We start from the raw sequence: 15,841 nt of genomic DNA, 5'->3' as shown, positions 1-15,841 counted from the left end.
TTAGGGTTTAAACACAGAGTTAGGAACGTCCATGGCTGGTCATCAGGATTTGTTCAATGAACAAATGAGCTTAGGCAGACCTAACTTCTGACATTCCAAGTCAGAACTTAGTAATACTTGTCTGAATTCACAACTGATTATTAAGTTCCTGATCAACACTCCACATTTTATTTACATATCAGAAAACAATCAGGTAACAGTATGTATCACTGGCCATGATTTGTCTCTAGAGAGAATAGGTAAAGAAACAAAATTTATACTTAACATGATGCTCTGTTAAGTGACCCCAATTTCCTCCCACATTTTTTTTTTTTTTTTGAGGAGTTTCGCTCTTGTTACCCAGGCTGGAGTGCAATGGCGCGATCTCGGCTCACCGCAACCTCCGCCTCCTGGGTTCAGGAAATTCTCCTGCCTCAGCCTCCTGAGTAGCTGGGATTACAGGCACGCACCACCATGCCCAGCTAACTTTTTGTATTTTTAGTAGAGACGGGGTTTCACCTTGTTGACCAGGATGGTCTTGATCTCTTGACCTCGTGATCCACCCGCCTCGGCCTCCCAAAGTGCTGGGATTACAGGCTTGAGCCACTGCACCCGGCCTTTTTTTTTTTTTTTTTTTTTTTTTGAGATGGAGTTTTGCTCTGTCGCTCAGGCTGGAGTGCAGTGGTGTGATCTCAGATCACTGCAACCTCCGCCACTCGGATTCAAGCGATTCCCCTTCATCAGCCTCCCAAGTAGCTGGAACTACAGGCAACCACCACCGTGCCTGGCTCATTTTTCGTATTTTAGTAGAGACGAGGTTTCACTATGTTGGCCAGAATGGTCTCGACCTCCTGACGTTGTGATCTGCCCACCTTGACCTCCCAAAGTGCTGGGATTACAGGCGTAAGCCACTGCGCCCGGCTTCCTCCCACATTATAATATTATTTTAATTGTTGTTATAAAATTAAGTGATTCCCTGTCACTATATAATCGGGTAACTTATTCAGGTAACTTTGATGGAACAAATTTCTATCTTCCTGTTAGGACACACTAACATAGTCCTCATGTAATCTTCCCTCTTCAAGGCTGAGATTGTGTATGATATGATCTTGACATTGTCCTAGAACGTCTTATGTCGTAGCAATACTACCACGAAAACCAAACCACATTTTTTTTTCCTTTTTGGGGAGAATGGGGTCTTGCTTTGTTGCCCAGCAGGCCTCAAATTCCTGGACTCAAGCTATCCTCCTGCCTATGCCTCCCTAAGAGCTGGGATTACAGATGTGAGCCACTGAGGCTGGCCACAATTTTTTTTAATCAAAAAAATTTTTTTAGAGACGTGATTTGACTATGTTGCCCAGGCTGGTCTTAAACACCTGAGCTCAAGCATCCCAAAGTGCTGAGATTACAGGTGTGAGGCACCATGCCTGGCTGACATTTAATTTTTCAAGCTTTGAAACAAAGACAGTTTGGTTTTTAGAGGGTTCAGCTGATTGGGCCCTAGTGGTTCTCAAGATTTCCATCTACCAGTTTCTTGGGTCCTAAATTTCTTATGTTCCCACAGGTTGGCCCTTTGATATAGGCAGGTGTCTCTGTCCAAATGAAGGCAAGATCAAATTGAAATAAGGCTTTACTATAGCATGAGTTTCCTTTGATCATCTGAAAAGAAACTGTAGGTATAGTGAGCTGTCACAGCATCCTTGCTAATTCTGGTTATAGCTGTGTTATAGAGAAGAAAATTATGTAAGTAATGAGAGACAGATGTTTTCTACTTTTTTTTTTAAGACAGAGTCTTGCTTTGTCACCAGGCACCAGGCTGGAGTGCAGTGGCACGATCTTGGCTCACTGCAACCTCTGCCTCCCAGGGTCAAGCCATTCTCCTGCCTCAGCCTCTCGAGTAGCTGAGACTACTGGCACGCACTACCATGCCCAGCTAATTCTTGTATTTTTAGTAGAGACAGGGTTTCACCATGTTGGCCAAGATGGTCTCTATCTCTTGACCTCGTGATCCGCCTGCCTCAGCCTCCCAAAGTGTTGGGATTACAAGTGTGAGCCACAATATCTGGCCTCTACATTTTTTAAACAGTCTCACTCTATTGACCAGGCTGGAATGCAGTGGTGCATTCTTGGTTCACTGTAACCTCTGCCTCCTGGGTTCAAGTGATTCTCTGCCTCAACCTCCCAAGTAGCTGGGATTACAGGTGCCCGCCACCACGCCCAGTTACTTTTTGTATTTTTAGTAGAGATGTGTTTCATCATGTTGGCCAGGCTGGTCTCAAACTCCTGACCTCAGGTAATCCACCTGCCTTTGCCTCCCAAAGTGCTGGGATTACAGGTGTTAGCCTGTGAGCTACCTCACCCAGCCTTTTTTTTTTTTTTTTTTTTTTTTTGAGACGGAGTTTCGCTCTTGTTACCCAGGCTGGAGTGCAATGGCGCGATCTCGGCTCACCGCAACCTCCGCCTCCTGGGTTCAGGCAATTCTCCTGCCTCAGCCTCCCGAGTAGCTGGGATTACAGGCACGCGCCACCATGCCCAGCTAGTTTTTTTGTGTGTGTGTTTTTAGTAGAGACGGGGTTTCACCGTGTTGACCAGGATGGTCTCGATCTCTTGACCTCGTGATCCACCCACCTTGGCCTCCCAAAGTGCTGGGATTACAGGCTTGAGCCACCGCGCCCAGCCTTTTTTTTTTTTTAAAGACACTGTGCCAGGCTATTTTTTATTTTTTGTACAGACAGCATCTTACTATGTTGCCCAGACTGGTTTCAAACTTCAATGATCCTCCTGCCTTAGCCTCCCAAAGCACTTGGATTACAGGTGTGGGCCACCATGCGCAGCTCTGCTGGGTTTCATTGGTGAGTTTGTTTTCCTGGCAAGAGATATACTAGATACCCTTGCACACCATCCACAACAATTGAAATACAATATTGTGATTGTTAATTTTATGTGTTAACTTGACTGGGCCATAGTGTGCCCGGATATTTGGTCCAACATTATCCCAGATGTTTCTGTGAGGGTGTTTTTGGAAAAGACTCTTTTTTTTTTGAGACTGAGTTTCACTCTTGTCACCCAGGTTGGAGTGAGTGCAATGATACAATCTTGGCTCACTGCAACCTCCACCTCCTGCGTTCAAGTGAGTCTCCTACCTCAGCCTCCCAAGTAGCTGGGATTATAGGCATGTGCCACTATGTCTGGGTAATATTTGTCTTTTTAGTAGAGATTGGGTCTCACCATATTGGCCAGGCTGGTCTCGAACTCCTGACCTTGGGTGATCTACCCACCTCCACCTCCCAAAGTGCTGGGATTACAGGCCTAAGCCATCATGCCCAGCCTGGATAAGACTAACATCTAATTTGGTATAGGAGTAAAGCAGATTACCTTCCCTAATGTGGGTGGGCCTCATCCAATCAGTTGAAGGTGTGAATAGAACAAAAGGCCAACTCTTCCCCAAGAAAGAGAGAATTCTCTTTCCTGCCCACCTTTGAACTGGGAAATTGTCTTTTTTCCTGCCTTTGGACTCGTAACTGAAACACTGGTTCTTCCTGGATCTTGAGCTTGCTGGCTTTTGGACAAGAACAACAACATTGGCTCTTCTGAATTTCAGAGCTTCAGACTTGGACTGGAACTAAGCCACTGGCTCTCCTGGGTCTCCAGCTAGCCAATTCACCCTGCATATCTTGGGACTTGCCCACCTCCATAACTGTGTCAGCCAATTCCATATAATAAATCTTTAGGCTGGGCACAGTGGCTCACACCTGTAATCTCAGCACTTTGGAAAGCTGAGGCAGGAGGACTGCTTGAGCCCAGGAATTCAAAACCAGCCTGGACAACATAGTGAGATCTGCCACTAAAAAAACAAGAACAAAAAAATTTTATTACACACACACATATACACACCCCCTACTGACTGCTTCTCTGGAGAACCTTGACTAGTACACATGTCCAGGGCTAATTTTCAAGGGCTCCCTAATTTTCCTGAGCTCATACCCCAATCCCAGATCTGCTAGAAGAGTGTATCTGCCAAACGAGTGCTATAATGACCTGGAGCCCTGAAACAAAAAGGCAAACATATAACACAAGACTGCACCAGAAAGTCAGACATGATTTGTCAGCCTTTATTAATCAAGAGTAAAGCCAAGCCCTAGAGTTTCCTTAACAAAAACAAAAAGAACATCAACCTTATTTATGGCAAACAGACTTAATTCTTAATGACTGTTCATTATATTTTTAACACTACAGAGCAAGAATTGATCTCTTTTCAATCACTTATTATTCTGAGATTAAAATACAAGTTTAAAAGAGGTTAAAATAAAATTCACCCCAATGATTTAAAAAAAAATAATTCCAATTGAAAGACATTTCAAACACTATATGTAGAACTCAGGACCAAAAGAAGACCTTAAAACATTTTTTACCGTTGAGGTAGCACAATAATGCTGAATCAGATTTCTTTTATTACAGTGAGCTTAAAAAAAAAAAAAAAAAACATGGAATCTACCCTTTGCTCAAGGTGGGCTAAATAGTTTTATGAAAGCCCCCATGAGGTTAGTGACTGTTCTTGTCCTTTTTTTAAGTATAAAGATAGCCCTGCAGGTATGTAAAAGGAAACCTATGGGAAGGCTGCTTCCCATAAAATAGACAATAGAATAACTGAGGAACGTCAGCAGTCAAGACAGGAGGAACAAGAGGTAATCATAGTGAAAAACCAAGCAACTCAGATCTTGGCAAGATTGGTTTACAAGTGCATGACAAGAACAAAAATTCCAATATCAGTCAACTGAAAATAAAAGAGAGAAGATGACATTCATGAGTCTTCTTACTTTTTCTCTGTGTAAAATGCTCTTTTTTCTAAATGAGAGAATCTTGCACACTGTGACATAGGTGCTAACAGCACCTCTCACTGAATACAATATCACAGTGCACAGAGAAAATGGGCAATTAGAGGATAAACATAACCTCTCCTAGCTGGATAACCATTTCTTGTCACTTTGCTGCTGAATTTACTCATTAAACTGTTCAAAGGGAAAGCTCTACCCTGATTTCTGAGTCTACAGCAAATAACATTATATATGAAGACTATTGACTAACAGGACAACAGCACATGTACCTTTTCTTCAGAGAATTCAACCAAGAGAAGAGAGTGGGTGGGATATGCTGGGGGCCAAAAGGAAGGGTCTCAGGCATATTCTCTACCATCCAAAATCAACAGCAAAGCCAGAAATGGGGTATCAGCACTAACTCATTGAAGAGAACAACATAAAATGGTTAACAAAGGGATCTCTTCCCAACACATGCTCCTCTCCATGAGGCTCAACCATCAGTGCAGGGCTTGCCTGATGTGGACAATGTGGATACCTCAGCCCTGAGTTGAACTTGGTCTGCCACCTTTGATTCCCCATGCTGCAAAAAGAATTGGAACGCTGTCAGGTCCTGGCACTGTGGTAATGGCTATATCCTACTTCACTCACAGAAGTCCTTTTAAAGTCTCCCTTCCTCAAGCTATTAAATAGAACCCGTCCTTTTAAAGTCTCCCTTCCTCAAGCTATTAAATAGAACCCCCTAGGAATCCTGTATGCAGTGAAAGTCTGAACTGATGATCCATATGTCAATCAGTAGTTAGAGGAGGATGACTTTTTTTTTTTAGACAGGGTCCCACTTTGTCCCCCAGGCTGGAGTGCAGTGGCACGATCATGGCTCACTACAGCTTCAATCTCCTGGGTTAAAGTAATCCTTCCACCTCAGCCTCCTGAGCATGCACTACCAGGTCCAGCTGATTTTTTTTTTTTTTTGAAGAGACAGGGTCTCTCTCTATTGCCCAGGATGGTTTGAAACTTCTGGACTCGAGCAATCCTCCCACCTTGGCTTCCCAAAGTGCTGGGATTACAGGCATGAGCTACCATGTCCAACCTGAGCAGGACAACTTAAACCTGATCAATTCTACTCCAAAACCATCAAGTCAGGGATGTCAAGGAGGGGTCTGTGAAGAGAAAGACAGACTGGGATTGTGTGACAATGGGATGAGAAGGTCCATCCCTAGCAGACTGCAGGAGTGACTCTGGCATAGAATTCACAGCCAGTCCTAACTAGTGTGATGGGTGGTAGGGAGGAGGCATCTGCTCAGTGTTCAAACAAAATCCTCACAAGTTCTAGGGCTGGACCTCTGCATCACTCCTGAAACCCAAGGTGCCTGTTACCTTTGCAAGAAACTGATATAGTTCTTGTTCAAGACTTGCTTTCTGAATTTTTTGATAATAAAGTAACACCATGGAGAAAAAGATCCTCAGAAAAATGTGGGATCACCACATGGTCTTTCTCAGTGCTAGCTGCCTGTTTGGGGGTATTAATTATAACCTTTCACTATTTTGAAAGCTTCAATGTAGGCTACAGAGGGCAGTCTGAAAAGAGTCCTTCTGCCTTTGCTTTGTAAAGCATAAGAAGAAAAGAGAAATTACCAAGGTTGTGGTGGGTTATTTACTTTGGAAATATCTTGGCCACACTGTCTGTGGCAAAAGCAGAAAGCCTAGCTTATGTGGACAGTGGAAGGTGACTGTGTGCGCCATCATTATCTACAACAGAAATGACTCAAGCCCTAGCATGTAATCTCTTAGGGACTTACTGAGTTATACAAGTTAAAAACAAAATGAAAAATCATATTGGAATGGGCCTCTTGATTTAATATAAACTTGGTTACAACATTCAAATTTATCTTTATGGAAATTTCACACTGCTCCTAGGAACCCTTAGAGCATCTGATTCTAAGTTATTCTGAAGGAAAAAAAATTATTCTGAAATATGCCTTGTTAGGATGATCACTGGAATTCTACCTGAGAGAATTAAAAGGCTAAATGGGTTTTAAATAAAAACAAGTGAAATTACCTTCTTTTGAGGTTAACAATTAGAATTCCAAATACCCCAACATCTTACCTAGAAAGGCCTTCACAGTAATTCTATGAAATTGTAAATGTTGTCAATTTTTGAAAACAGATTTGATCTTTAGGATAAATGCCTGCGTCAGCTGACAAACTCCATATATATGAATATGTCCAAGTTAAATTACCTAAAGAATAATTTTTTATTTTCCTTTTCTTGAGACAGAGTCTCACTGTGTCACCCAGACTGGAGTGCAGTGGCAGGATCACAGCTCACTGTAGCCTCGACCTCCTGGGCTCAAGTGATTCTCCCCACCTCAGCCTCCTAAGTAGCTGGGACTACGTGCAGGCACCACCACACTTGACAAATTTAAAAAAAATTTTTTTGTAGAGATAGGGTCTCACTCTGTTGCCCAGGCTGGTCTTAAGTGATCCTCCCACCTCAGCCTCCTAAAGCACTAGGATTATAGGCATGAGCCATTGAGCTTGGCCTGAGAAATAATTTGTTTTAATTTCAAAAAAATAGCTGCTGCTTCTTTAAGGAGTTTAAAAATTGGCGGGTTCAACGGCAAAGCTACACAAGAACTCTCTGGAGTAGAAGGAAAGAGCTCTCTTTATAGTACAACCTCCTGCCAGCCTACTGCCATTAGCCAGCAGGGGCAACTGCAAACAAATGGCAGGAGTTGCCCAGGAAGGTATTTGGGTCGGACAAAACGATAGCAACCCTCCAGATCCTGGCTCCTTAGAAATGGATAGGAATTCATTCATGCAAACTGCACAGAGGTTAAAGAAAACCTACTAAAAAAAATCCCCAACCCAGAAAACCTTTCCTGGCTCTCTACTAACAGTAAAATGTGCTGAGCCCAAATTTTCTGCTCTAACATGGGGCCCACTGACCTATCAGTCTGCTCTGGGGTGCTAATCTGCTGGGTCCTGAGCAGGGTCTTTCCCTAAGCATCACTGTGGGTTTGGAGACAGCGGTCAGCAGACAGTACAACGCCACTGGGCTACATATGCCCATGTCATCCGCCACCATTTCCCACTGTAAAACCAAAGGCTGCAACTGTGAACAAATGTGGACTTTCTCAAAGGACAAATGAGGAGACTGAAGGCTACATTTCCTCCTTTGAGAAAGATTAGAGAGTGTCTACACTTATACAACAGGATTCTGTAAAGTTACCTTGTGGTAACTTCTAAAAGCAAGAGTAGCAGCAAGAGAGGAAAGGAGCATGTTTATACTTTGGACTTTGTATCAGGCACTTAAATTGTTGGAGAGACATGCCGTTCTGAACCAAAGATGTGAAAACTGGGTTGGAGTAATCTTTACAAGTGGTCTAATAATGGGCTTTCAGAAGCAAAGTGGAGGTGTGGGTTGAACCTCTGCCCATCCTTTAGTGCTGACTTTCAAGTTTTCTAAATGCCCATAACCACAGCAATGGCAGCAGTGGTGGCAATGGCAGGAACGGTTCTGTCATGTCTGTTTTCTGTATGTGTTCTGTGGCTGACCAGAAGGTTTTGGTGTCACACTGAGAAGGCTCCGGGGTGTGGCACACCTACTGCCCGAGGTTGCCCAAATCCATGCTGGAGCCAAACATCTTCACCAGCTGTTCCTCATAGTGTGAGATGTTCCTCTTCATGATGTCCATGCAGGGCCCCAGAAGCCTCTCAAATGCTTGTACATCCATAACTGCATTATTAAAAAGAGGTGAGGGAGAGAATGAATTCAAGCCATTTCTCTTATGCAAACCTTTTCCTAAACACTCCCATTCATGTTATAGGAGATTACACCTTGGGACAATGGCCACCTGCAAAAACAGATGTTTCTATATGAATGCAGAAAGACTATATCCTGTATCATCCATGTTAGAGACTTTACAGAGTCCAGCAGCACCTATTCTCCCATTCTCCCACAGCCCTGAACATCAGCTCTTTAAATATGGCTAAAGGGCCTGTATACCTATCTTGCTCACAGGCTGTCACCAGTGCTCAGAAATGTTTGCTGAATGTATCCATTCATCCATTTCTGGTTGATCACATAAACTACCTAGGCCTAGACAGCAGTAAACGCTGGCAGAATACGTCAAGGCTTGTTGATGGGAAAAAATATTACATGTTAGAAAAAGAGTAACAATGTCAGGCGCGGTGGCTCACGCTTGTAATCCCAGCACTTTGGGAGGCTGAGGCGGGCGGATCACCTGAGGTCAGAAGTTCGAGACCAGCCTGACCAATATGGTGAAACCCTGTCTTTAAAAAATAAATTAAAAAATAAATAAATAAGCCGGGCGCGGTGGCTCAAGCCTGTAATCCCAGCACTTTGGGAGGCTGAGGCGGGTGGATCACGAGGTCGAGAGATCGAGACCATCCTGGTCAACATGGTGAAACCCCGTCTCTACTAAAGATACAAAAAATTTGCCGGGCGCGGTGGCTCAAGCCTGTAATCCCAGCACTTTGAGAGGCCGAGGCGGGTGGATCACGAGGTCAAGAGATCGAGACCATTCTGGTCAACATAGTGAAACCCCGTCTCTACTAAAAATACAAAAATTAGCTGGGCATGGTGGCGTGTGCCTGTAATCCCAGCTACTCAGGAGGCTGAGGCAGGAGAACTGCCTGAACCCAGGAGGCAGAGGTTGCGGTGAGCCGAGATCGCGCCATTGCACTCCAGCCTGGGTAACAAGAGCGAAACTCCGTCTCAAAAAAAAAAAAAAAAAGATACAAAAAATTAGCTGGGCATGGTGGCACGTGCCTGTAATCCCAGCTACTCAGGAGGCTGAGGCAGGAGAATTGCCTGAGCCCAGGAGGCGGAGGTTGCGGTGAGCCGAGATCGCGCCATTGCACTCCAGCCTGGGTAACAAGAGCGAAACTCCGTCTCAAAATAAATAAATAAATAAATAAATAAGAAAAAGAGTAACAATGCATAAAGAACTTTTCTTACCTAAGCATTTGACATCTCCAACTGCATAAGCTGAAGCAGCTCTGGGTTTGTTGGTGACCAGGGCAAGCTCTCCAAAATACTGCCCCTTATGGCAACGGGCAATCTCGACTTCCTGGTTTCCACCATCCTTGTTTGATTTAGTCTACAGCAGACACAGAACATTACCTGGGCTGATTCCAGGATCACAGCTGGGCAAGTCCAGTTGCACACATATGCATTTTTCTCAGCATACTCCACACAATTACTGAGGAATTCACTTTGCAGAAAATTCACTAACTGTACCATGTAAACTCCACAGACTAATCTCAGTGGTCTGGTTTGATCACAGGAGTTTGTTTTTACCTAGGGCCCCATCTGAGTCCTAACATTTTTAAGGTAATCTATAGCCATATCACCCTGAACATGCCCAATCTTGTCTAAATCAGAACAATGCTTCTCTTAGGTAATTAGCCACAAACTTGAGCTACTTCTCTGATTTGAGATTGTGCCTTAAACAACATTTTACAGTCACAAAATTCCCCATCGCCTCCCACTTTTTTTTTTTTTTTTAAAGAGACAGGGTCTTACTCTGTCACCAAGGCTAGAGTTCAGAGGCATGATCACAGCTCATGCAGCCTTGAATTGCTGGCCTCAAGCAATCCTCCCGTCTTGGCCTCCCAAAGTGCTGGGATTACAGGACTGATTCACTGCTCCTGGCCAACAAATTTAAGTACTATCTGTACCTTAAATTAGTGGTCTCACCGGGCGCGGTGGCTCAAGCCTGTAATCCCAGCACTTTGGGAGGCCGAGGCGGGTGGATCACGAGGTCGAGAGATCGAGACCATCCTGGTCAACATGGTGAAACCCCGTCTCTACTAAAATACAAAAAAATTAGCTGGGCATGGTGGCACATGCCTGTAATCCCAGCTACTCAGGAGGCTGAGGCAGGAGAATTGCCTGAACCCGGGAGGCGGAGGTTGCGGTGAGCCGAGATCGCGCCATTGCACTCCAGCCTGGGTAACAAGAGCGAAACTCCGTCTCAATTAAAAAAAAAAAAAAAATTAGTGGTCTCTCCTCCCATTTTTTAGAATAAGAGTTAAGTAACTACTTTTAAGATAACATACTACATTGTATTAATATCTAGAGTTTCTTTTTTGAGACGGAGTTTCGCTCTTGTTACCCAGGCTGGAGCGCAATGGCATGATCTCGGCTCACCGCAACCTCCGCCTCCTGGGTTCAGGCAATTCTCCTGCCTCAGCCTCCTGAGTGGCTAGGATTACAGGCACATGCCACCATGCCCAGCTAATTTTTTCTATTTTTAGTGGAGACGGGGTTTCACCATGTTGACCAGGATGGTCTCGATCTCTTGACCTCGTGATCCACCCGCCTTGGCCTCCCAAAGTGCTGGGATTACAGGCTTGAGCCACCGCGCCCAGCCCTTTTTTTTTTTTTTTTTTAACAAATAAAACTGCTAAGCAAAGTGATAAGCAAAAAATTCTTTAGACTTTATTAGTAAGAATTAGTCTCAATCTCTAAGAACTACTTTATGTTCTAGGCAGAAAGATAATTTCCTTTTTGGTTAATTTTAAAAATAAAACTGCTACACTAGCTTACACAGTTTGACCCTTCTTCCTTCTGCATTTCTGCCCTGTTGCTCTGCAGTTGGTCTGCCCTGTTGTTCTGAAGTTGGTCTGTTCCATCTGAGCCAAGTTTCTCTTTCCAATCATTTCAGTAGCATTCTCTAGAGCTGCAGCGATATTCGTGCCCACTTAGTCCCTTCTCTAGAACAGAAGGGACTTACACACTGTCACATACACACCGGCTCCCATATTATGCAGGTTTTCTCACAATGCAGATTCTGATTCAGTAGGTACGGGGAAAACCCCAAAACTCTGCACTTCAGACAAGCCCCCCACTCTCCAATATTCCAGTGCCATGCTGCTGCTGATCCTATGCACCTAACACTATGCTGTGATCACATTAGATGTCAATGAATATCTGAGAAATGTACAACCATCTATCACTAGCCCAAAAACTGTAAGTAAAATAATATAGGCACTTCAAACTAATGTTTTCATGTGAAACGACAGATCTACTTTTAATCAAGAATCAAGCTATCGGCCGGGTGTGGTGCTCGTGCCTGTTTTTCCAGTGCTTTGGGAGGCTGAGGCGGGTGGATCACCTGAGGTCAGGAGTTCGAGACCAGCTTGGCCAACATGGTGAAACCTCATCTCAAAGCACAAAAAATTAGCCAGGTGTGGTGGCAGGATCCTGTAATACCAGCTACTCGGGAGGCTGAGGCAGGAGAATCACTTGAACCTGAGTGAACCACTGCACTCCAGCCTGGGTGACAAGAGCGAGACTCCGGCTCAAAATAAAAAAAAAAGAAATCAAGCTATCTTCAGCTACTCAGTAAGCTTAGGCATGAGAATTGATTGAAACCAGGAGGCAGAGGTTGCAGTGAGTTGAGATTACAGCATTGCACTCCAGCCTGGGCAACAGAGCAAGATTAAGTCAAAAATAAAATAAAATAAATAAAGAGAAAACAAATCCAGCTATCTTACAGAGAGTAATATTCTTCTTTTTTTTCCATACTTACTTTTACTCAATATATTTTGCAAAAGTTTTTATACTAGCTCGACTTAGTATTATATATAACTGTTTCAACAAATTCTGTATTCTCAAAAAAGAAAAAAAAAAAAGGAACCGGAAAATCTGATGATGATAGATTTACTGGTAAGAGTCATTCCTCCTACTTATAGCTCCAGTTTTCTATGTCACACCATCCATCAAATGACCATAATTTTCCTAGAGACCTCCTCTAGCAGTGCTCTAAAAAGGAAGCTTTCTTTATGTTCACCCCTTCCAATCTTTTTTTTATTATGTAATTTCCCTATTTTCTTTCCTTTTTTCTTGAGACAGGGTCTTGCTCTGACAACCAGGCTGGAGTGCAGTGGCACAATCACGGTTCACTGCAACCTCAATCTCTTAGGCTCAAGGGATCCTCTTGCCTAGGCCTCCAAAGTACTAGGATTACAAGTTTGAGCCACTGCACCCAGCCACCATTTTCTATTAGGGTTTTAATCTTTTTCTCATTGATTTGTAGGCCAATATTCCCCAAATAATTAATTACATGGCAGAGCAAAAGGCAGTAAGAATAAGAAATATACTAAATCTTTATCAATGGATAAGCTTAAACATGGGTCTTTGCCAGTCACACACCTCATAAAACAATGACGTTTTGGTGCACGCAACACATTTCACATTATTTAAACCAAACTGTTACTTTTTGTGTGTACACCATCACATATAAACTAATAAACTCACCTTGCTTCTAATCAAAATGCTCACTTCACCAGACTCTATGATGTAAAAGCTATCAGCCTTTTCACCCTGAAAGAAAAGAGGTCAGGTCAGAGCCATACATAGTATTGACAGGGAATAAAGAAATAGATTACTTTTTCACTGCTTAAGCTCTGATTTGTATTTATTTTCTAATTCTATAAATGAATCAAGAGTTAACAAATTCAGAAAAAAATGAGGATTCTGATCACTGGGGACATCAACCCAACTACAACTGATACATCTCCAAATTCTTTATTTTTTTTTCTTTTTCGTTTTCCTCACAGATAAGAAACATCTCTGAACTCTTAACACAAACTACTCACATTTATCTGCATGAATGTGCACAGGCTGCCAAGTGCACAAAACATCACTGCTCTGATTGCTCATGTTGGTCTGCTATTGAAACCTATGACAGAGACCGGTAGCCAAGGCTGCTACAGACAATGTCAAGGTGATTCCTGGCTACACCTGAAGTAGGGGGTCCAGGGATAATCTTGAATCATTAAATATAACTGTCAACAGTTGACAGCATGGATCTGGAAGGTTCTGTCTTGGTGAAAGAGGTGCTTTGATGTTACCCTTCTAAGCCTTAGGCCTTTCTTTTGCTTATTTTGATTTTATTTTATATTTTTAATTATTTATTTTTCTGGAGACAGGGCCTTGCTCTGTTGCCCAGGCTGGAGTGCAGTAGCATGATCATGGTTCACTGCAGTCTCAACCTCCCAGGCTCAAGTGATCCTCCTGCCTCAGTCTCCCAAGTAGCTGAGACTACAGGTACACACCACTATGCTCAGCTAATTTTTATATTTTTTGTAGAGACAGAGTTTTGCCATATTGCCCAGGCTGGCCTCAAACTCCTGGGCTCAAGTGATCCACCCATCTTGGCCTCCTAAAGTGCTGGGATTATAGGCATGAGTCTGCTTGTTTTGAATTTAAACCACATGGTTGAACCAGTCATTCAGGTAATTCAACAAGTAATTTATTTACCAAGTATTTTTTTTTTTTTTTTTTTTGAGACGGAGTTTCGCTCTTGTTACCCAGGCTGGACTGCAATGGCGCGATCTCGGCTCACCGCAACCTCCGCCTCCTGGGTTCAGGCAATTCTCCTGCCTCAGCCTCCTGAGTAGCTGGGATTACAGGCACGTGCCACCATGCCCAGCTAATTTTTTGTATTTTTAGTAGAGACGGGGTTTCACCGTGTTGACCAGGATGGTCTTGATCTCTCGACCTCGTGATCCACCCGCCTCAGCCTCCCAAAGTGCTGGGATTATAGGCTTGAGCCACCGCGCCTGGCCCCCCAAGTATTTACTATGTGCAAGGCACTGTTGTTCTAGGCATGTGAAATACACCCAGTGGACAAAAGAAATACCCCTTGGCCTTGTAGAACTTACAGTCTGGTAGGGTAAATTTTCTTTTTTTTTTTTTTTTTGAGACGGAGTTTCACCCTTGTTACCCAGGCTGGAGTGCAATGGCGCGATCTCAGCTCACCGCAACCTCCACCTCCTGGGCTCAGGCAATTCTCCTGCCTCAGCCTCCTGAGTAGCTGGGATTACAGGCACGCGCCACCACGCCCAGCTAGTTTTTTTGTATTTTTAGTAGAGACGGGGTTTCACCATGTTGACCAGGATGGTCTCGATCTCTCGACCTCGTGATCCACCCGCCTCGGCCTCCCAAAGTGCTGGGATTACAGGCTTGAGCCACCGCGCCCGGCCTACAAACTTTCAACAGTCAACATAACAAATCAGTAAATTATACTGTTCTGTTGCAAGGTGATAAGCACTACAGGAAAAGAGTAGAACAGGGAATAAGAAATCTGGAGTGCTGGTGAAGGAGGCCTTGGAACTATACTCATATATTACAAAAGACTATACTCATATATACAAGAGCACTTCACTGAGGCTGGGTGTGGTAGCTCATGCCTGTAATCCCAGCACTTAGGGAGACCAAGTCTGGGGGATTGCTTGAGGCCAGGAGTTCAATACTAACTTGTACAATACAGCAAGACTATGTCTCAACAAATAAAACATTAAAAAAATTAGCTGGGTATGATGGCATATGCCTGTAGCCCTAGTTATTAGGGAAGCTAAAGCGGGAGGATCATGTGACCCCAGGAGATGGAAGCTGCAGTGAGCCATGATCCTGCCACTGTGCTCCAGCCTGAGCAACAGTGAGACCCTGCCTCTTAGGAAAAGATAGAAAGAAAAAAAAAGGAGGTTCACTGAGAAGGTGAGATCTGAGCAAAGACTGGGAAGATGTCTGAGTTAGGCATGCAGATATACACGAAACATCTTTCAGGCACACTTCAGTTTCTTGACCCCTCACTATTAACTTCTGGAGCAATGACCATTTATACCACCAGATAATGCAATATTATTCATGCATTCTCACTCTATGTGGGTCTTATGTCTTCAGTGAGACTCTACTTCTGAGGCTTTCATAAACTTCATATCCTTTGACCATCACACAGAGCCCCAAGTGGGCACCATACACAGCTAGGCTGACATTACTGAGTTAATCTAGTCCCAGCACGTATTACCGCCCCATATGAGTATATGCCACAGCTTTACAAAGGGGTGCCTATGGGTTTCTGCACTGCTATATTGGTTAGGTACCCTACAGCCAGCAGAGCCAAATCACCATGAAGTTCTAGCATTACACAAACAGCTGCATGATAGGAGCTGATAAAGGATGAGGAGCCATGAAAGAAACTTAGTAGGAACCAGAGGCAGAGTCACAAACA

The 15,841-nt window shown here is 43.7% G+C and overlaps 1 protein-coding gene across 2 annotated transcripts in view; it reads right to left on the bottom strand.

Annotated features, from left to right (window-relative positions):
- Positions 1 to 4,070: 4,070 nt before the first annotated feature.
- PRKAR2A (protein kinase cAMP-dependent type II regulatory subunit alpha) overlaps positions 4,071 to 15,841 on the bottom strand; it is a 97,137-nt gene continuing 85,366 nt past the window's right edge. Inside the window, exons 9-12 of one of the 2 annotated variants that reach the window (XM_074403894.1) lie at positions 13,084 to 13,149; positions 9,778 to 9,919; positions 8,399 to 8,532; positions 4,071 to 5,376 (exon numbers count right to left, since the gene is read on the bottom strand). In XM_074403894.1, coding sequence (XP_074259995.1) covers positions 8,399 to 8,532; positions 9,778 to 9,919; positions 13,084 to 13,149 — 342 coding nt within the window. In that variant the 3' untranslated portion in view covers positions 4,071 to 5,376. Of the gene's footprint in view, positions 8,533 to 9,777; positions 9,920 to 13,083; positions 13,150 to 15,841 lie in introns of both variants that reach the window. The other variant, XM_039477599.2, reaches the window with a different exon arrangement.

The sequence above is a fragment of the Saimiri boliviensis genome, chromosome 8 (assembly GCF_048565385.1).
Source record: "Saimiri boliviensis isolate mSaiBol1 chromosome 8, mSaiBol1.pri, whole genome shotgun sequence".
Lineage (NCBI taxonomy): Eukaryota > Metazoa > Chordata > Mammalia > Primates > Cebidae > Saimiri > Saimiri boliviensis.
Note: the sequence above shows the minus strand (reverse complement) of the source record. Positions and strands in the feature narration are given on the sequence as shown.